The sequence below is a fragment of the Sycon ciliatum genome, chromosome 1, assembly GCF_964019385.1.
Source record: "Sycon ciliatum chromosome 1, ocSycCili1.1, whole genome shotgun sequence".
In the NCBI taxonomy this organism is placed as follows: domain Eukaryota; kingdom Metazoa; phylum Porifera; class Calcarea; order Leucosolenida; family Sycettidae; genus Sycon; species Sycon ciliatum.
In genome coordinates, this window is record NC_088643.1 from 87946535 (window position 1) to 87969424 (window position 22890).

At 48.3% G+C, this 22890-nt stretch overlaps 1 protein-coding gene across 1 annotated transcript; it reads left to right on the forward strand.

The window, feature by feature from the left end:
• Window positions 1-22: 22 nt before the first annotated feature.
• LOC135806197 (putative Dol-P-Glc:Glc(2)Man(9)GlcNAc(2)-PP-Dol alpha-1,2-glucosyltransferase) lies at window positions 23-22739 on the forward strand. Its single transcript, XM_065320352.1, has 17 exons — window positions 23-182; window positions 270-358; window positions 1328-1414; window positions 1955-2055; window positions 3764-3909; window positions 4765-4841; window positions 5320-5354; window positions 5739-5882; window positions 7071-7128; window positions 7516-7560; window positions 7746-7787; window positions 8010-8066; window positions 8937-9005; window positions 9511-9581; window positions 10837-10864; window positions 13028-13120; window positions 22048-22739. The coding sequence occupies exons 1-17, from the start codon at window positions 93-95 to the stop codon at window positions 22190-22192; spliced, it is 1377 nt and encodes a 458-aa protein (XP_065176424.1). The 5' UTR covers window positions 23-92; the 3' UTR covers window positions 22193-22739.
• Window positions 22740-22890: the final 151 nt, after the last annotated feature.

Sequence of the window (22890 nt, forward strand, 5' to 3'; positions counted from 1 at the left end):
CGAGTTTGAAATGGGATTTGAAATGTTCAGAAGCAAATCGTCTACAAATGTAGCATGTTTGGGTAATTACTAGGACTAGGAGATAAAGAAGGATGATCTCTTTGGTCTTTGTTACCGTTTCCTTGACGGTCAATGCGTGTATATTAGCTGCAATTCATAATGTTCAGCCTACGCCTTACATGGTGGGTGTGGTGTTGATGTCGAATATTGGCTGCAGATTAGTATTTGAAGACAATTATCTATCTCCTTTGAACTTTACTGGTCATTAGGATGAGATCTTTCACGTTCCTCAGACTGTGCAATACTGTCATGGTAATTGGAGCAGTTGGGATCCGATGATTACCACACTCCCTGGCTTGTGAGTGTTTGCGGCCTTGAATGATCAGATCACTGGATTTCTCTGCTGGATGCTTGGTGTGCACAATTAGGCAGACTGAACATGAATTTAGTATCTGATCGAGTACAATCATTCACGTGTGCGTATATCAGACCAGTTCATGAACTATCCATTTAGAGAGAGAGAGAGAGAGAGAGAGAGAGAGAGAGAGAGAGAGAGAGAGAGAGAGAGAGAGAGAGAGAGAGAGAGAGAGAGAGAGAGAGAGAGAGAGAGAGAGAGAGAGAGAGAGAGAGAGAGAGAGAGAGAGAGAGAGAGAGAGAGAGAGGCAGAGAGAGACAGAGACAAAGAGACAGAGACAGAGTGAGAGAGAGGCTTGGTGGTTGTAACATGGGCGCGTCGCGAGTGGGCTGACTTATATCTGCACCCCAAAGCTGTACTGTACTGGCCTGGTCCGGTATGTCCATCTAGTTCGTCCCTAGTCAGACGTGATATAACGGTGTGAACACGCGGTGCACTCATTTCACAATCCACTTAACCCTTCTAGTGTTTAACAACAATATCCAGGTTATTCAGAACCTTGGGCAGCCATAAACTCATTCAAAATACGCTGAAAGACATAATGGCTCTCTCTCTCTCTCTCTCTCTCTCTCTCTCTCTCTCTCTCTCTCTCTCTCTCTCTCTCTCTCTCTCTCTCTCTCTCTCTCTCTCTCTCTCTCTCTCTCTCTCTCTCTCTCTCTCTCTCTCTCTCTCTCTCTCTCTCTCTCTCTCTCTCTCTCTCTCTCTCTCTCTCTCTCTCTCTCTCTCTCTCTCTCTCTCTCTCTCTCTCTCTCTCTCTCTCTCTCTCTCTCTCTCTCTCTCTCTCTCTCTCTCTCTCTCTCTCTCTCTCTCTCTCTCTCTCCGGTCAAACGTTCCATGTGCAACATGAAAAATCCCACAGTTTCACTGGCAGCTGACTTCTTCTCCTTCTCTGGCATGGTGTGCTCTTGTTAGGTACATCCTATCAAATGGGTTTCTTCGCATCGTGTCCATTTTCTCCGGCCTGCCTGTGACATCTTTGTGCTCCACTGCCTGGTTGCGGTGAGTGTGATAATGAAAGGCTTCGGAAATGTTCATGGTAGAATCCACATTGCTGCTATTTCTGACAGTGATATTTGTGTAACCACGTTTCCCAGACATTTGTGTATGTTGAGCATGTCCCAGCAACGTTTGGTCTGCTAGTGTAGTTAAGCAATTTTGATGTGCTGGGCGATCGGTGTCGGTAGCGATACTAGCGAAGGTATGGTCTGTCCTTTGACATGCACTGAATGCATTCTCGCATGCAGACAGCTGCAGTGCCTGACATGTGAAGCTACTGTGTGCAAGATCCTGCTCACATCCGGTGAGTCTGCAGCACTCGTGGTGCCGTTGACGCACTGCAGTATGAGTGAAGTAGCTGTAAGCTCGCGACTTGTTGTCAGTTTCCACTCACTGCACTCCCTAGGCCTGTATGTGTTGGATAAAATATAGATCCGTTCGTCGAGGGCTTGAATTGTTCAATAGATTTAAAAAATACTCGTTCGAAGAATGCATGTCTGGTTTAACCACTACAGTATATTATCTTCTTGGTTTCCCATCCAGTGCCTTCAACTCACTGCTGTCCGGAGCAACAGCGTTTGTTTTGATTCAGCTCGCCTCAGCTCTTCAAGTTAGCACCGATGTGAAGCCAAAGCCTTCATTTGGTAATATACCGTAAAGTCGTGTATAAACTATATAGGCCGCGGCTTATATGGCATTGTTGGGGTAATTTCGCAGGCTTCTATTATAATTATAAGACAGGCCTCTATACAAGACAGGTATTTCTATGTATGTCAACACTAAAACCAGGCTTATGTGTCGACCGTGTATCTTGAAAATCAGGATTCTATTCAAGACAGGCTTCAATATGGGACAGGCTTTAATACAAGACACTGCGGTTGCTGTTACCGTGTCTTCTATGTGGATATCATGTACATGTACAGTAAGACCTGTCTAAGTTGACCGCTCAAAGGACCATCCCAGTGTGGTCCCGTGTATTGGTGGTCTCCTTTTCCGGGGCCATTTGGCTGGAAAAGACACCCTTTGGTCTTAGCTGTAGTGGGTGTCTAGGACAGGTGGTCGCCTTATCAAAGTGGCCGCCTTGACAGGTTTTGCTGTACTTCAATGTTCCATTAGTGTGGCTGATCCGTGCTTTACGAGCACCTATACTTTTTGGAGCCATCCTAACTTAGTACGATGTCCCAAGGGCGTCGGAAGCGGTACGACTGGTACGGCTCGAGCCGTACCACTTTTGGCTCCAGGTGGTCCACGCGGAACGTCCAAATCCGGTGTAAAAAATGGGGGTATCGAGTTTGTACATGACCACACGTGATCGTGAACCGCGGTCCGTTACCGGTGCACCAGTCAGGTCACTGCACCGTGTAACGCGTGACTAGACTGTCGACTACGGAACTGCGTGGGTATTTTGAGTGTTCTTTGAAAAACATTTCCCGGGGGACGTTTCCCCCGGACCCCCTCTGACTGTCGAGCCGTACCACTTTCTACCTCCTTCCGACGCCCCTGTGTCCGGAACCCACCATGCAACAAATGGAGGTTATGGGAATGGGGTATCGCATATGGATTGCATAGGGTGGGAACCAGGGCTAGCTTTGCCTTGAATGGCAACTGAGATTTGAATGGTCAGTTTGTAGTGAGTGGCAAACCGGACACGCAGTGCTAGTATAGAGCAGGGAGTAGTATAATACACTATTATACTACTTCCTGGTTTAGAGTGACAACGTGTCATCACACAACCGTTATTGCTGAAGTGAGCTTGTTCCAATTTGAGGTAGATGTGAGTATGGATGAGTCATAACAGGAAGAGTCGAAGAAAACCAACAAATGTGAGTCTCCGCGATCTACAATGAAAGATCTGGAGACTGAGAGCTGGAAGACAAACAAGAGGAATTACAAATCGAACTAAGGCCGTGATTGTTTGGACGGATCCAGATCCAGATCCGTCAGATCCCACTGGATCTGCAGTGATCGATTGGTCGAATCCGGATCGGTTGATTCTGAAGGATGCAACGGATCTGAGATCTGGATCTGAGATCTGAGATATGGATCCGGATCTGAGATCTGAGATCTGGATCCGGATCCGACCAAACGATCATAGCCTATGGGTAAGGGTAGTTGCCCACTAAATAATACTGGCTGGCTGTATTTAATAAAGGAAACTTTTTTTTTGTCTCCTATATTCCCCAAGTGATATCACATGGAAGTGCCCTGATCACTGGACCATTCAGCCATTGAAAGTTCAGTGAAATGAGAGGTGTAGTTGACTTGTGTAATGGTCACTCGGAGAGTTGGGCATCCAGTTTGAGCGCCGTGTTTGTGTTTGTGTGTGCATTTGTGGTGTGTTGTGTGCTGCAGTTGATCAGCTGTCAGGGTTTGTACTGTCGTTCTTTCCCGTTCTTTACTTCTTCTCGTTCCTGTACTACACGGACGTGCTTTCGACGCTCATGGTTCTAACATGCTACTGGTTATCGTGTCGCAACTTCCATTTCCTTGCCGCCCTTGTAAGCGTGCTAGAGGCATACTGTGTGTTTGTGTGTGCGTGCGTGCTGTGTTGATGGTGATGGGGACCTTTTATTGCTGCATGCCCTGTGTGCAAGAAGTACTTGCACTGAGAACGAGGCTATTGCATTGGATTTTCCTGTTTTCCAATCTGGATCAAAGTACATGTATAAAGAAAGCAACCTAGCTTTGTGTACCTGTGTGTTTGCACTATCTTGAGTTGGATTTGAATTCCTCCTGAACCTTGTTCGTAGTAGGGGTGACTGCCCGGGTAAGGCATCCTGCAGCTTCGTAACTTATGAGAAAATGTTGAGCAGGCATGCTCTTTCCCTCAGCACTGCATATTTCACAACTCGATTCACTGTATCAGTGCAAGCGGGCAAATTGCGGGAGGCATTAGAGAGTAGAATTTTGGGGATTACTGACCATGGGTATCATCGTGTATTCCTAGTGAGCAACCAAACACCTACCTGATGACAACTGCGCTGTGTATACATGCATGCGCGTAGTACTAGTGCTAGCTACATGTACCTACCAGAAGCCCCGATAACAATGTCTGTTAACCTCGTTCATGTACATAAAGAAACATATTGACTTGGTTGAGGTGTAGAACCAAAGATGCCGTCATGCAGATCAATTTGAAATGCATATTGTGGGCAGCGCATGCCTTCCTGTATCAAGAGAAATCCTGTCGTATCAGGATAGATTCCGCTGCGCCAGGGGCGTCCGGAAAAGACAGGCTTTACTCTACTGTGGCCTTAGATTGAGTTTGTTTTCCAGTTCTACGTCCTGCTACCAAGACTTTATTCGATGTGTACTGTTTTGTATGTGTTTGTGTATTGTCTTGGCTCTGACAGGCTGGCGCTTTTAGTATCTGTTGTCGCCAAACGAATGTTGTCTGGGTCGGCTTTGCAGCTGCGATCTCCGCATTGAGGTGAGCTCATGCTGAACTTCAATCGTCCACGCACGCTTTTCATGCATTGTTGGATGTTTGGTACTTGTAGTTTTGTACATTGTTCCTCACCTCGTGGCATGCTTTGGGAATGGGTGGGTGGTGATAGTAAGTAAAGTAAGTGTGTGTGTGTGGGGGGGGGGGGGGGGGGGGATAGGGGGATTTCACCGTGACAGCAACCCATTTTGAGCTGAACACTTTGGATTTCATGTACTCTTGTTATCATGACTGGTCTGGAGTGTCTGCAAGAACAATGCCTCTGGCAATAAAAATGGTGATCCTGAAAACATTAGTCTGGCGTGGTGTGAAAATCATGCAACAATGCACTGTCATATAGCTTTACGTCTATGATGAATACTTCACCCGCCATAGCTTTTCAAAAACACTCCCAACACTAGTGCATTGAATTTGATCTAAATTATACGGATTGCATTTTCTTTCCTGTGAATTGTGCTTGTAGAATTCTGGAAGGGAAGTCCAAGACATTTTCATCTGGTATGCGTCTGGGTGACTTTTTCTATTTAGAAATTGCGCATGAAGCAAGTATAGCATGTATTCATATGTGCTTTCATAGCGAGTTGCATTACAGTGAACAGCGACTTCTTCCATTCTCAGTTGCCCACCAGTGACCTAGCTAGGGATGTGGTGATTTTAGTCAACTTGAACAAATGAGTGTGGTGATTTTGAGCTGTGTGCCGGCAGTCATACCATTCATGGCCCCTCATGCTGGGGTTGTCAAAAGAAAACACCGAGGCATTGCTGATTTTGATAGAGTATCTGTTGTGTGTGTATGTGCATGTGTGTGTGTGTGTGTGCGTGTGTGCGTGCGTGCGTGCGTGCGTGTGTGTGTGTGTGTATGTTATGCTCTCTGCGTGCTAGTGTCCAAAAGTGGCAAGGCACTGCTGTACTTACTACCCGAGGCTGTTCGTCACTTACCCTCGCTCGTCTTCTCACTGTGGCCATACATACCCGTTCTGCTGGGATTTGTCGCGTTTGTCTTCTACAATGATGGCATAGTTGTTGGTAAGGCATGGCAAAATGGCAAAGAACTGAACAATGCTACATGTACCTGTATGTGCCTTTTATGCATTTATGCGGGTACCCCAGCAGTCAGAACGATTTATTATCTGCAACTGCCACTGCAGGTAACAAATCACTCTGACGTTTTGTGTTGCAAAGCTCTGCCTTGGGGTATTGAGTGTTGTGTGAGCAGGGAAAATCGCCTATTCTGATTACATGTGCATGTACGAGGATACTAAGAAACGTGGACATCACACAACTCCATTATATAGAAATGGGGGGGGGGGGGGTTGTCAACTGACAACCGCTCTATCCATTTGCTATTCACAATCTGCGCATGGGCTGCATTACAATTTCTTTATTGTGATGTGGAAAACGTTATTGACGTTTCGGGCCAGTCACCCATCCTCAGAATAATTACAAGGGGCGAACCTGGCCTTTTTATAGTGAAAGCAAGCGAGGGCGTATGAATGTCCACGTACAAAAAGAAACGAAACACACAATAGCCGTATGAAGTAATTGAGTGTATGAATTTGCATGTACAAGCAGACAAAGAGAAGTGTGCTGAAAGAGTGTACGAGGATATTGATTATTTTATGGATCCAGCCATGGATTCTCATTGACTTGTGAGGGGTCAGCTGTACATGACCAGGGAATCAGGGAGGACACTGTGCATCTCTTTTCCTGGAATCTTCATGTTCCTGCACTGAGAACTACAGTAGGATTGGTCTCACACCAGTTCACAATGGAGGGAAACATTGTTTGTCATAACTCTGAGTTTCATGGCAATCGGGGTGGTTGTTCTCAATTCATTGAGCTGTGCATATTCAATTCACCATGTTGTGAGAAACCACTCATTACTTAGGTGGTGTAGGTGCTTCTTGCTGTGGCTAGTATAGTGTGTTGCTGTGGCTAGTATAGTGTGTTGCTGTGGCTAGTATAGTGTGTTGCTGTGGCTAGTATAGTGTGTTGCTGTGGCTAGTATAGTGTGTTGCTGTGGCTAGTATAGTGTGTTGCTGTGGCTAGTATAGTGTATTGCTGTGGCTAGTATAGTGTATCCGTCATCTGTTTCCCCCCTTATCGCTTTCTTTGCTGATCTGTGGGATTCAGTCAGCCAGATCTTCACATCAGGCTGGTGGGTCCGGGGTTTTCTTGACGTGTGGACTGGTGTCTTGATTCTTGTTTCTCAAGGGGACAGATCCAATCATCAAGTCTCAATTCATGCTGCCCAGTTATGCTACTTCTTATTGTAAGTCACACAGCCTGGCCGTGTAGGCCCAGCTGCAGCCTTCTTCAAGTTTCATCATAACATGATTGTGGTATATTGATAACTGACATCCCTCTGCCTCATACATAATCCCCAGCACCCCTATCGTTAGCCACCCTGCTGTGGCTGCTGCTGCTGCTTTTTGCAATTTCGTTGTATAGTCCCACCTGTGTTAACGGAACACCTCCATTATCCGAAATGTGATGGTCATTACAGTAGCAGCTCGTTTCCATCGGTTGGTTTCAGGAATGCTTTTGCTTCTGTCTCTTCCATAGAGTAGCACATTCCAGATCATGACTTCCCAAACTCCTCATGAGTGCATTTTTGTATGATTTAGTGATAATTTATTGTCGTCTTGTTCTTTTTCAGACTGTCTGCTGCCTTCGCATTTGGTCATTTTCTTCGCCGTGACGTGTAAGACCTTCTCACTTTGTGAACTGCATGGAACTTGTATTCTGTTTCTGTACGTATTAGACTATGGTGAGTGACTGAACGCTCCCAGCATTTGCCATTGAGCCATCCCTTTCCGCTCACATATGCCGCTTATACGATTCTTAATTCTAGTGTGTTGATGTATGTAAAACGTCCTTTCCTTGCAGAATATACGGAACACTGGGCTCACTGTGGGAGATGATAAAACAGTAAGTGATGCATCCGACGACGACGACTCTAAGCGATGAGTTTGGCAAATTGCTCACTAGTTCTTTTGCTGTGTGCTTGCTGTCACACAGCAATTGAGTGTGGCGACCAAGTGTGGATTGGATGCACAGGTGCAGGATGCATGCTTGTAGTCGTGTTGTCATTCTAGTGATCAGACTAGTTGATGATGTAATATTATTGTATTGGTTTTGGTGTACTTGTAGGCCGTATCTTCTCATCTTCTTCATCTCTGGTATGTTCGCTATGCTGACGAAAGGAAGGTGAGTACATGTAGGTTATTGATGTTCCTAGCCTGACACTGTGCTTTGGCACCATGCCATGCCTGCACTAGATGCTAGACGATATCCACCCGCTGCTCCTCTGACTGTTTTTTAGTACTAGTATACGTTTTGCATATGAATATGCATGTGGGGTTGACACCGTTGTATTTGCATAGATGAAGTCAAATGCACGCGTGCTGACAATCCGTGATCATTGGCCTGCCCGCATTGCAATCAGTTGAACCATTTCAATTACACAGTAGCCTGGTTTTGTTGGAGTAAGGTTGGGAATGCATTGATATACAGGTAGCTACTTTGAAGTTGCTAGTAGTAGATCTACAACCCAGTCATCATGTCTTGTACAGACTGTTTGTAAGTTGTATATATCGACACGATGAATCCCAAACTGATGAATGGCCGTCAATCCGAACTTGCTTTGTACTGCCACACTCTGAGATTGTGCTTCATCTTCGGAATACTGATTTTATGGCGGGGTTGAGCAATCGTACCAATTGCTGAATTCTCCGTGTCATTCTCTGATGATTATGCTGTGCTTCATTCCTCTTGTCGTTGCTGGATGGATATGCTTTGCTTCACTGTGCTGGTCTCCCTCTCTAATAACAGCCTCCATCACTTCCTTTCCCCAGGAGACTCCCTTTGATAGGCATCCATTTGGCTCTGGAGAATCCTTGAAAATATATTGTAATGTAATATGTGTGTGTGTGTGTGTGTGTGTGTGTGTGTGTGTGTGTGTGTGTGTGTGTGTGTGTGTGTGTGTGTGTGTGTGTGTGTGTGTGTGTGTGTGTGTGTGTGTGTGTGTGTGTGTGTGTGTGTGTGTGTGTGTGTGTGTGTGTGTGTGTGTGTGTGCAGTGTTGTTCATCAATACCTGCTCGCTGACAACAGACACTACACATTCTATTTGTGGAAGAAGATACTTGGGTACGTGCTGTGCAATCACTGCTTCGATGCTCATTGAACAATAATGACTGTATTGGATGTAGACTAGAGCCATGATGTTTTCCATTTCAGTTTTTGAGTACATGTACATGTACTGGGGGGGGGGGGGGGGGGATGTTGTGAGAACGTGATTCTAATGGAACTTGAACCTATCATGCTAGGTGTTCAACTATCCGTCCGTACAAAACTCCGCACTCCATGGAATAAGAATGCATACACATAGATTGTGTTGTAAGCAATGTGACGGGGCACGCTGCCTCAGCTGCATGCATGTACTTCTTGTGCATGTTAGTGTTTGCACGCACGCACGGGCTCGTATATGCATGCATCTGTGGTCACCTCTCAGTTTTTAAAGGCCCATTACTATCAGATCTGTAGTATTATTTTATTATTATTCCACAATCACGATGACGTAGTGCCAATAGCCATGTGGTGCGGGCGATTTTGATTGTCTTGTGTACACTGTACTGTGTGTGTTGCCCTGCAGGCCAGCTGTTCAGCGGATATCTTTGGTGCCCCTATGTCTGCTGTGCATGCTAACACTGTTCAGTTCCCTTCGTAAGTCTACTGTGTCCAATGCTGGGCTAGTTTGTCTGTTGCATGTTTTCACACGTGTGTGTGTGTGTGTGTGTGTGTGTGTGTGTGTGTGTGTGTGTGTGTGTGTGTGTGTGTGTGTGCGCCAGCTAGTTCGGTTGGTGGGTACACTTATGCCAGATAGTGTTGGGCCTGTTGCCAACGGGCTCGGCTGCTTGAAGGTGTATTGTTGTACAGGGGCGGATCCAGGAGGGGTTCCAGGGGTTCCGTGGAACCCCCTAAATGTCGTACATGACTAGTAAATGTACTACTGGAAAGCATATGCAAGTACATGTACATGTATCAGCTATTCAGTTTTGACTACACTGGAACCCCCCTGTAGAGATCGCTGGATCCGCCGCTGTTGTACCTACCACCTTTGTTGGTTTCAGGGTTCATATACTTTCTATTTGAAGTATACATACCTGTTAACCATGGACTGCTTCTGGCTAGATTAACTCTTGTGTAATCAATGGTGCTAGTGAAGCTTATATCAGATCCATACTGATTTAGCCACCCACACTAGTACCAAGTATTACCTTCACTGGGGGCAGGGGTACCTGCAGTTGGATCCCGGGACGGATACCCTGATGCCGTCAATCCTTTTTCTGCACCTTGTCCTCACCCACTTACTGAGGTGTGGTGAGCCCATAAGTGGGATCATTTCAAGTCCACCCTAGTTTGGGGATTTCAGGGGGTGTCGGCCGTTGGGGGTTCAATGGCCAATTGAGTCATCTTTCCAAGATTCCTTTTGAGTCTCTCTCCCCTCTCCCGGGGAGACCCACGTGACCAGTTTTGGCAGTGAGCAAGTACAAGTACAAGTGTGTGTGTGTGGTGTGTGTGTGTGTGTGTGTGTGGTGTGTGTGTATGTGTGTGTGTGTGTGTGCCATCAATCCTTTTTCTGCACCTTGTCCTCACCCACTTACTGAGGTGTGGTGAGCCCATAAGTGGGATCATTTTCAAGTCCACCCAGAGTTTTGGGGATTTCAGGGGGTGTCGGCCGTTGGGCGGTTCTATTGCCTATTGAGTCATCTTTCCAAGATTCCTTTTGAGTTTCTCTCCCCTCTCCCGGGGAGACCCATGTGACCAGTTTTGGCAGTGAGCAACAAGTGCAAGTACAAGTGTGTGTGTGTGCGTGCGTGTGTGTGTGTGTGGTGTGGTGAGGGTATTTTTTGGATCTGGCTATCTTTGGTGTACTGCTACTCTCTAACTCTGAGTCTGTTCTGTTTGTTTGCTTCAGGTCTACATCATGGGAAACGGCCTGCATGGTAAGTGCTTTTTTTGACTCCCGACTCTCTTCCCCCCCCCCCCCCCCCCTCCCACACACACACCAGGGTTCTAACTTCTCGCCAAAGGTAGGGGGCACAGCCCCTACTCTGTTTGCCGCCCCCCCCCCCCCCCCCCCCCTGTGAAACAGTACCGCCCCTACTCATTTTCCGATTTTTGTGTTTTTTCGTGCCATTCAACGAAAATTCAGTTGATATTTAGCACTAGAGGATTCATAAAGGCACATTTGTCTGCGGTGAAGTTAGGTGTTCGCCTCATACGCTGCATTTCGCATTGCAAGACAGTTATTTTGAAAATGGAAAAATAGGTTACGGGGTAACTGTTTTCCCTGCCCCCCCCCCCCCCCCCCTACTATTTTGACCTGGCTAGAACCCTGCACACGCATAGCTTTTTTGCGTTCTTTTTTTTCCTTGCTGGGGGGCACCTATAATTACAGCTTTTTCAAGGACGGGGTGCCGTTCCCGCCACCGGCGCTCACCCCAAGATTGTGGTGAACAGGTCGCATGTCAAAACACATTGAAAAGTACCGTATATTCTCTATTATAAGCACAGGTCTCTATTACTAGCACAGTCTCTAATACTAGCACACTGTGAGCACCTTTCGAAACATTATAAGCACGGTCTCTATTATAAGCACGGTCTTGTTGGAAATCAATGCGGCATGCATGGTATCTAGCATGTATTTCTTCTTGCTCTGTATGGATGTATTGGTTGAAAAAATATAAGCACGGTCTCCAATATAAGCGCGGTCTCCAGTATAAGCACGGGGTAGAGGGGTGTTGAAAAAATATAAGCACGGTGCTTATAATAGAGAATATACGGTATACGAAATGTAACAGGTTCGTCTTCACCAGCGCTTGGAGCGATTGTGAATCTTGTTCTTTTTCGCCCAAGCCATGGAAGGGCTTCCTGGCAACTGCTCTGACTCAACACGAGTGTCTGCCATCAAGTTGAGCACCATTCTAGTGCTTCTTTCACTTCCATGCATCCATTCCCATACAAAGTGAACGTGAACTGGGCTTAGCCTGTTCACCAGCGATTCAACAATTTCTCGCACGTGACCCAAGAAAATGACTGTTGGTCCAACCTTTAGACAGCTCTATTCTGCCGTGATCAGCATGGGCTGCATTTGATTGTGGAAGCTGGATCCCGATCCCCGCCAACCAGATCACTTTGATCGGACGAATGCAATCGAATGTGCACAACTGGTAATCTGTTTCAAGACCTCAGTAACCGCATTGCTATAGCTCATCCCTTACTATTCCGTGGTATCTGTACGTAGTACTGTAAATTCTTGACCTAGGCCCAGACAGATTCTGCCGGCACTCTGTCTGGGCCTAGGCCGGATCCGGATTCGCCTAATTTACACATGTTTGGTTGTACGAATCCGGATCCCGCTCCCACAGATTCGAATCTAGTCAACCCACCTTACAGAGCCGGACTTAATGGATTCATTTGCGTTGTATCTACTCGAAACTCCAAATATGTGACACTAGGTCAAGAATTTACAGTACTACGTACAGATACTACACCTTTCACACCAAGGTTCAACTCGAGTGACAGGAATGCACCCAAACAGGCTGTAAGTTGTACCCTCCAGGCACAGTGACCAGGTGACTGGTATACCCAGGAGCACGTGACAGCTTGTTCAACCATGTTCGATTGGGAATAAGGCCCGAATGCTGCATCGCAACCTTTTCGGACCAAAGCCAGTCGACTCAGCGTCCAAAAGACATATGGGCCAATCGCGGTCATCCGTGCTAGAACAAAATGGCGCTTTTAGTGACATTCTGCATACAAATCCCCATCTAGTAGGGCGTAGTCACCCAGTTTCGGTGGACGTGCGCGAGTTCGATTGGGAATAAAGGAGGAAGGGAGCGTCTCAGCTTCCTCCCCACTTTTACTTATAAATATCAACGAATTGAAAAAGCAGAAATTGCCGGCAAAATCGGAGCAAAAGATCGAGATTTGGGGTAAAATCAATGCCTGATACTTGGATTTCCTTGTTTCTTACCCATTCAGCATGATACACTGTCCAGGACGAGATCATGTCACCGAAATATCACTGGGATTCACTGTGGATCGACATGATTTTGGAAGAACCCAGTACTTTGTCTTCTGTCGTTCTCCTTACTTGCCTGCAGGCTGTTAGTGTACCTTCTGGCAACTGCTGCAGTGTGCATTCCCCAGAAACTGCTTGAGCTGCGCTATTTCATTGTCCCGTATCTTCTCCTTCGGTAAGTGCTTGGGCCTGGTTTGGGAATGCACATACTCAGGTAAGGTTTGTGCCAATATAATAATTATTCGGTTGACAACCAAATAATTCTTATATCGAGATACTCGCCATCATCAGCCCGCATCACTCTTTTAGTTGCGCCAGTTCTCTCCAAGAAGTGAAAGTGCAATCCTCGCCACCCGTTCCAAAGGCATCGACTCGACAAGCCTTCTGCAAAGGTCAGGGATGATCTTGCCCACATCTCCTGGCATTCGACCCAGAGCTCATCATCATTGCGGAAATAGCGAGTCCTGTCTCTCTCTGTTGGTTGAGGATCTCCCACAGGTTCTCAATTGGGTTGAGATCTGGGCTCTGTGGCGGCCATACCATCACCTCAAACGGTTGCTTTTCCAGCCAGTACTGCGTCACCTTCGCAATGTGCTTGGGATCGTTGTCCTGCTGGAAGATGGCGCCTGTAGGGAAGGCCGTCGTGGCCATGTGTTTTTTTTATGATGTATTTACTATTTGTAAGAAAGGGTTTGCTCCCCACACCGGAGCTCGCGCTATTCCGCCGACTTTACTTGACACTTGACTGACTCACGACTGCCATCCAGAGCACACGAGAAGTCCATCGAACATTCTACTCGGCAAACCTGCAAGAAAGCACCACTCCCTGCTCAATACACAGTGTTTCGGGGAATTCACCCCTCATCAGTTGAGCTTGAGTAGGCTGAGGAAGATTGTGCCTGAAGAGCACCACTTATATAGTGCTATCCAGGCACAAACATCACCAGGGATACAAACTTACAGAGACGCTCCGTTTCCAGCGCGACAAACACCTCGTGAACACCAGATAGCAGCGTGAGTCAGTGTCGCTCCTGGACGGTGAGACAGATGTCGAGTAAAGTAGTCGAGTCAAGTAAAGTCGGCGGAATAGCGCGAGCTCCGGTGTGGGGAGCAAACCCTTTCTTACAAATCATCGCCGAATTCGCAACCACTACTTCGTACTATTTACTATTTATTCAATATTTCTCTCAGGATGTGAAATATGAAATGTCTCAGAAATTCAGTTTATTTTGGAACGCAATTTCGCGTACATGTAGTGATTTAGCCTTTAGTTCACGAGTCATTTCGTGGGTTGTTTGTTTCTTGCGTTGCACAGTGCAAGACAAGAATTTGCACAACTGCACAAGAGTATTGACGTTGACTCTCAAAATGATTCTTGGTCGCATTTTGTTTGTTTCTGTTTTGACAAAGGGACATGAATTTTCGTTTTGTCTTTTCTCGCATTGTTTCCTTTCATTTGTAAGCCGCGACGCCGTCGCGTACTGCGGTACGGCGGGTCACGTGCTGCCAAGCTGCTGCATTCTTTGTTCACCAGTACGCAGTGTTCACGGCTACACTGCATGCATTGTATAAAACAAAAAATAATTATGAGTCATTACTCATAATTATGTTTTGCTCTGCGCTGAATCCCGATCCCGTTTTATTCCCGTAATTCCACCAATAATTCTCACAATAATAAACACGCGAAGCTGAAACAAAGAAAAATGATGGCACCTATGTACAGGGGATGGCCCACGCCTGGTATAAAGTAAACGTAAAAGAGGAAAAAGTAGTACAGTGAAATCGATAACAATAGTTCAGTTCCCACACAATACCGCTCCTGAGCCGGATCAGACCACAATCCTAGCCTCGGCAACCGCCAGTGCGGCAGAAGCAGAGACGAGGCGGTGGCAGTGGATCGGTCGGCGGGCACCCCGAAGACAGGCAACACTTGCACGCAGGAGGGCGAAGCTCAGCCGGGCACGAATCCAGGCCATGACAGAGGAGTAGGCTTCACGAGTCTTCTCGGACAACATGGAGGCAATGCGCTTGTAAAGAGAAATAGCTGAATTGCCCATGCCACCATGTGCCGAGAAAACCACAGGGATGAAGCCTGCCCGCTCAACGTGCCGAACCCTTTCTCCGTAGGCCCGGCGCTTCTCACGTTTGTGTCGCTTGTAGCAGGATGCCGCAGATGATGAGCAATTTGATGAAGCGTGCGGGTTGAAGACCCGGACGTCCAGGTAGCTCCGTTCAAACCGGCCGCCATAGATACCGCTCACGATAACATCCAGCCGACCCAGGTCATCCTGCACAGCTGTGCGATAGTGCAAGTTCTCCCCGGTCAAGGGCTGTAGGGTTGGCTCCACGTTGACGTCATGCGCCACACGACCGAGCAGCTGCGCCGTGAGATCCCTCACCTCATTGTGCCGCATGATGATGAAGCCGCCCGTAGCGCAGGAGAGAGCATGTGCAACAGTGAACGCTGCACCACACGAGCAGGTTGATGGCAGTCGGTCCGGGTGCCACCCATAGCGAAGCGCCAGCCCATCACGAAACTGGGCCTTGGACAGGGTAAAGCCATGACGTGCTAGTGGGCGGCATGTAAGCCAGCTTGAGGCTCCTTTCTCGCTGCCAAGCTCCATGGCACGCTTGACTGGGGGAGATGCATCATTTGCGAGCTCCATGGCACGGTGGGCCACCGACCTTCGCTGCTCACGCCGTACCTCACCTTTGCGGTCCCTGACCTCAGCCAATGACTCTCCCAGGATACCAACCTGAGTGTTCATTTGATGGACTAGCGCAGTAGTGATGTGCCGAGAAGCCGAGTACTGACTGGAGAGCGATGTAGGATCTGCCAGGCCAAGACCACCATGGCGACAAGGAAACCCAATGAGGCTGCGGTACTCTTGGTCGATGTGTTGGCCAGTCAGCACTGGGATCAGCTCTGTAGTGATGTGACGTTCCAGGGGTCCCAGCTGTTCAGCCGCCCCAGCTAGTGTTCGACAGATGAAGGTCCACTTGTGCTGAAGGCCTCTGGTGAAGGCACTGTATGCTGCCTGAGGTTGCGTGCGTGCATACTCTGTGAGGATAGCTACCTCAGCAAGCCATTCCTCACACTTCTTCTGGACAAAGTGCTGGCAGTACTCCGGTGTGCCGATGGCAGCGCCAAGGTATCTATGGCCCTCACCGGTGATGCGGATCCCTGAGCCGGCAAACACTCTTCGAGCTTCATCCAGACACTCAGGTTTGACTACGAGGACTGACTTTGAGGGATTGGCTTGATAGCCAAAAGCTGGGCCCCGTTCCAGGAGACGATCCCACCATACCTTCAGTCGCACCATCTTGCCGCCAGCAGATGCATCATCAGCATACCAATGTTGGCATGCCCCATCAGTAGCCACGGACGTGATCAAGGGGAGGATGCCGATGGCATAAATTGGCATAGCCAGCGGGTCACCCTGCGTGGTTCCCTCCCTTGACTGGATGGTTTCTCCCCCAACATGCAAGTTGGCGGGGCTGCGGTAGCAGTTGATGACAGTCGTTGCTAGGGCTGAGCATGACAGGCGGATGTTGTGGATACATGCAACACGGTTGAGGCTGTTAAAGGCGTTACTGGCGTCAGCCATTAGCACACCGTCGACATCCGGAGAGTTGTATACATCCATCATGGCGTGAATGGTGGCCTCAATGCCACAGTCTTGGCCTGCGCAAAGTTGTTGGCTACCTGCTGCTTCCTGGATATCATTTCCAATGATTGACATGATTGCTTTTCCAATCACACGTCGGATCACCTCGCCAATTCCAATGGGTCTGACCCCTGGGTTTTTGGCCAGGGGCACAAGCCGAGATGCAAGATTGGCCTCTAGAGAGGAGGGGTTGACATACTTTGTTGCTAGGTGGCGTGCACAGCAAGCTAGAGAATCGCACAAGGCATCCGAAGCATCCGAAAAGCTGGTGCATAACGAGTGCCATGTGGCAGCGTCCACTCCTGATGGCCCCGCAGCTCCATTTGTGTGTAGAACTGCCTGGCGTATGGCATCTCGGTTCAACTTCTCAAATCTAACTGGGTGGGGTGATGTGGGGAAGGGTCCTTGCATCAGGGCTTCGTGGCTCAAGGGGGCTGCCTCAGGATGCTTTGCCTTGAGGACCTGTCGAACTGTTTCCCCGGAAATCTGATCGTCAAGCTTGAGAAGACCACCCTCGGCTGATCCATCCAGCTGGCGTAGCGCAGCCGAGTTTTTTCCCATCAGTAACCAGGGACGCGAAATGTCTTGCTGAGTCTTGTACCTTGGGTCTCCCGGTGACCGACTCGCAATTCAACTGCCGCTGGATGGTCCGGCATTCTTGTCTCAGGTCACAGATGTCACCTCTGTTCCATGTTTCCATTCGGCGCAGGAGGATATCCGTGAAGGTGTTAGGATTGGCCCCCGGTGGCTTCTGGAGCAGTAATAGTTGGAACGTCATGGCAATCTGCAGGGCGGCTCCCTCAAAGACTCAGCCATTCCCAAAGCAGGCTAGGTATTGGGCGAGTTGCGCCACAAAGGATTTCCCCATAGTGCCGCAAGGAGGGCTGAAGGTGTTGGGCCTGAAGTGCATTCCTTCTGCATAGGCTTCCCTGATGGCGGTCATTGTGAGTTCCTTGTCCATTGTTCCTAGTGAGAAGTCTTGCCGGATGTCAGCAGGGAAGTCAGGGAGATCGGCTGCAGCGTTGGGCTCCATATCCTGGTTGGTCTCATCCCTAGGCGGGATGTGGATCCCTGGGTCCCCTGCAAGCTGGGATTGCGAAAACTCCAAATTCGCCAGTAGGGCAACCTCTTCTGTTGTGGGCCCAGCAGCAGCTTGGGCATGTGTGTGGATTTCGCGTGGGTCAGTGTCATGCTGTTGGTCTTATATGTCCCACGCCAGCTGTTGAGAATTTGAAACAGTCTCTTGTCGGCACTCCGCAAGCAGAGCAGACGTGAGTGACTCTGGGGTCTCAGCTGTGGTAGCCGGCCTCATTGTCGTGTCACGCTGTGTACTAGTAGGTCTGACATTGTCAGGATGCTTGCAAGTTGACACTTCTGAACTGGTGCTTGACTCCGCGGATTCCAGTAAGTTCCATGCTAGCTGTTGAGAGCTTGAAACATTCGACATAGCAGCGGCGAGTGCGGCGGAGGCTATGTCATCCGCTGTGGTTGCACCGGACACAGGCGTGCTCTGAGCGGTGTGTGTGTTGGTTGTCGATCTTCGGTTGGGCGACGCAAATCCGAGTTGCTCAGGTGGAGCTGCCCCTGGCTTGGGTACGGTACTAACGGCTGGCTCTTCTCGTACGGTGTTCTTACAGTTCGACTTCCGTCCTGGCGCGCAGCTCGTGCACTTACGATTCTCTTTAGCACATTTGCATTTGTGGCAGGTGCCATTGCCGTTGCACCGGCAACATTGGCCCTTGGTTTCCAGATGACGACCCCCTGGTGGTCCTTCCATGCTGTCCGGCATACCGTCAAAGCATTGTGCGATAGAGTCGCCCGCAGAGGTCCAAAAAACTTTACAACGCAGAGCTCCAAAAACTACGACTCCCTCATATCACATCACTGTCCTTTCCCAATCCCGATCCCGTACTAGTGTAGAGCTTTTTCAGAGTTTGTTTTTCGATGAGGCTCGGCAAGCTCGGCTCTTCGAAAGGAAGAGAGAAAGGGTTGTCTTTTGTTGTTTGCCAAATCTATTTTACTACCACGAAGTCTTCCCGTTGCGTGTGAGAACCTGCATGACAGCGCCGGTGTTCCCAAACAGATCCTTCATGCTGGGCACCATATGCAGCTTCAGGATCTTCAGGTATTGGTTGGATTTCATGACACCCTGGACACTGTAAATCCAACCAACACCTGCTGCTGACATCGAGCCCCAGACAATGATTCCGCCGCCTCCGTGTTTGACGGTTTCTCGAAGACACGTGGGGTTAAGAGCCTCTCCAGACTTTCTTCTTACATCTTTTATGCCATCTGAGGCCTTCATTATTGTACTTGGACTCATTAGTCCACAGCACTCTGGCTCTGAAATTGCTCCATGACAGTGTCCGCCAGTCTTGCTGTGTCTACGAGGGGTGCAGAGGCAGGCACGGTAGCAGGGATGGCACAAGCTTGTGCGGGCATGCGCTGCAGGAACAGCTCACGGAGCAGAATGTCATCAATGTCAGTGGTGCCTCGCAGCTGCTCCATCCGGCGCAAGAACTGTGTAGGCTTACGATCGCCGAGGTCTTCTGCACTCAGCAGCTGCTGTAGGCGCTTGTGCTCTGTGTCGGAGGTGCGATTAGTCAGCTCCCGCTTCAGGACTGTGCACGGGTCGGCGGCAGGAGGTCGAATGAGTAGGTCTCGGACCTCAGACACCACCTGAGAATCCAGAGCCGCTACCACATACTGAAACTTAAGAGAGGTTCTGCACAACGAAAATTCGAACGAAGTTTCGCGACAGGCCTTGCGAAAATGTGTACGAATTTTCGCACGAACTTTGTGTTCTGCACATTTTCGTAGTTTGCACGCGCCAAGTGCACGTACAACATGACCCAATCTCACGAAACTTCCTACGAAAGTTCATTTCGCGTTCCCTGCAAGTTTCGCGTCCAAAGTTGCGAAAGTTCGTGCGAAGTTTCTCACTTCGTGACGTAGAGCGAAAGTTCGTACACATTTTCGTTTTGCAGAACCTCTCTATAGTCAGTTCTTTGGGGATGCCTTTGATCTGGAAGGAGCAGCCTCAGCTTGGGCCAACCACAGCTCAGGGTCGGGTGCCCAGAAGGGTGCTAGCTTCACAGATACCGCAGCGACAGATGCGGGGTACCTTCGGCAGGAGTAGACATTCTGGCGGCAAGGGTGTGAGAGGCAGAAGAGGTGGAGCTGAGAGCAGACGGTGTGGAACCTCGCCCAAGTCCAGGAGTGCGGGATGGTGTCGTCGACATACTCGGCGATGTCTAGAAAGACGAAATTCAAAAATGCAAAACTAAACGTGTACGTGAGGTGCAGGCAAAAACCGTTGACGGCTAACACTGAACACCTAGTATCGGGGTCACCAGTTTGCGGGGACTACTCTAACAAAATGCTGAGTTCTGTTGGAAACGGGAGTTCTCCGCCACAATATAAAACGATAAACACAACTACTAACTATGGCGAAGGAGAGACAGAGAGAGACACAGAGAGAGAGATGACGTCATGCAGCGAGGTCGCTACAAAGGCCTCAGAAGTAAGCAGCGTGCCGAAAAAGGACACGGGAAAATGCAAGCACAGCAGAACGGTACGGTGCGGGTGAACCCTAGTTGAATCTGAGAGAAAACACCGTAGGCTATTTTTGGATACCCAGGGCCAAAAAGGAAAGTGCAGAACTGTGAGAAGTGCGAGGTGCAATTTAGTGAAAAATAGGGATTTCGTAGAAATACCATGCGGTTTGGGAGCGGACTGCCACATCCCTGGAAGCAAGTTTCAGCCATGCCGCACGCTTCTTGCGAAAATCAACATTCACAGAATCTTGCATTTTCACTCCCCGCCACTCTAATTCACCATGGAAACTGTATCAAGTGTATAGGGCTTGAAAGTGATGACGTCAAAACGGCCAGGGAGTAGTAAGTTGACATCAGATTTCTATTTTTGGATCCACTAAGGTGTGACTTCGCTATTGCCTAAGTATGTGGGTGCATAGCAACCCACTCATGTCGCGTGCAGGTGTGACTTTTATTTCGCCACGAGTTGTAACCCCACCCCCAGTAGCCAAATCAGTCAGTTTCACTGGCTACATCACCATGCTGTGGGTAAGACCGCTTGAAATGTGCTTGGATCCATACAAAAACTGGATCCAAGTGGATCCAGTTTTTGAATTTTTGAAATTGTTGCTATGCTGTGACATAGCACTTTCAAGCCCTATTGTCTTGGGATGATAATCACTTTCAGAAATCTTCACCAGCAAAACAGGGCGGCAGAATACTACAAATTTACCATAAAACTATATTTTTGGCCCCCCGGCAAATACTTTTGTCCACTACTGTATGACTTCAATTGGTTTCCGTCGTAGGGCGGAAGTCTTCGAAGTAGTTGCCGTTGAAATTGCGCTGACTCGAATGGCCTCCCGGTGAGGCATTGTTGGATCGGCCTCCCCGAAAAATGATCCAGTGAAAGCCGTGTCACCTCGAGAGGAAGCCGCCTGTGATGAACATTTGGGCTATTCGCTTCGTTCTTTTGGTTTTTTTTGGAGAAACTATCTCCAAAAAGCTTGGGGCAGACGTCTTGAATGTCTCGTCATCATCCGCAATTCGGCAAGATCTCGGATCATGCATAATTAACATGACAGAGGTAGAGTGCATATCAGACCTGTTTCTAGTTATGTTAGTCCGGCTGAGAGGTGACAAAGGGTAAACAGCAGCATTCGGCCTGTTTATCTTTATTGAGAGGTGGCAAAGTGGATGTAAAATTGTACATATAGAGAAGGAACAGAAAAATGAAAAATTGAAGGAAAAGAGGAAAGAAGAAGGGGAGCAAGTTAACAATGATTAAAATAAAACGGTGCCTCTTGGGGACTCTTGTCGTCTAGGGTGCTGGAGTGAAACACGATTATTTACACTGTACAGTGGTGTATGAAGCTACATGACATGACATCGCTGGTACTAGCTTTGTGCATGTGTAGCGAACTTTAAAGGGCGATTCACAATACAACTTTCTGCGACGCGACACGCGATTTGCGACAGTTGCGACAAGAAACTGCCTGTCGCGAGCTGTCGCAAACTGTCGCAAGGCACCTGTCGCAGAAGTTGAAGAAAGTTCAACTTTTGCGACATGCGACAAGCGACATACACAAATGGAGTACAGTTTCGACCCTGGGTGCACGTTCAGTGCACGTGCATAGTACTACTTGTGCATGAGGATGTCGCAAACATGAAGAATATTGTGAACCGTGTGTCGCTGTCGCAGCTCGTCGCATGTGTCGCATGTCGCGTCGCAAGAAGTTGTATTGTGAATCGGCCTTAAGTTACACCGAATGATGCGTGGTACTCTGTGTCGTGTGTAACATAGCTCTATTCGAATGAATATTGAGCACTCTACCGAGCCGGAGGACTCTCATTTGTGTACTTGTAGTTCTAATGAATCGCATTGCTGTGCTTGGCAGATTGCACATGCCTCGTCCTCGTCTCTGGTCCCTCGTCCTGGAGCTGCTTGTGTACTGCGCTGTCAATGCCATCACCATCTATTTGTTCATGTACAAGCCCTTCCAATGGCCGTCGGAAACTGGACTGCAGCGTTTTATGTGGTGAAGCGGTGCCGACTTGCACCTACAGCACACTACCGTGATGCCAATACTGCAACATCACACCCTCCTGCCATGTGCTCCTGCCATGTGCTGCTGCTGCTGCTGCTGGACGTATTGGTGCAGGACTTTGAAAGCACGTTTTATTATGAAGACGTTTGTGTGAAGTATATTGCCAATGATATTGTTATGATTATAACAAGTTATGCTGCTAGCAAGTTCATCAGTAGCTGGACTGCTGATGAGCAATCCAGTGTGCACTGTCTATATGTCTCCTGGTTGAGATGTTCCGATTGTTGACTTGACTTCCTAATTTTAATGATCCTAGAAAAGCCGAGCTGTCTCGCCAACACTACAACCCCCCCCCCCCCCCCCACACACACACACACATTAATTTTTATGAACACTGCTTTCAACACACCTTTCCTTCATATTCAACAGTTCAGTTGTTCTGAATAAAGGTGAATAAAGTGACGTGTCTCTCGCTGCGTAAGTGTGTATCTGTGAAATGATATTCCAGTGAATGGCGGCCAGTCAGCGTGGGCAGTTGCAGTAGCACATGGATGCATATTGCACTGTAGTAGGAACTGATTTAGAAGTCAGCAAGTCACTTTTGTGCTATTTTTCACGCAAAAATGCTGTTATCCCGGACCAAATGTCCAATGGAATTTTCTGAAGTACATCATGGAATGTTTCAGGCCAGTG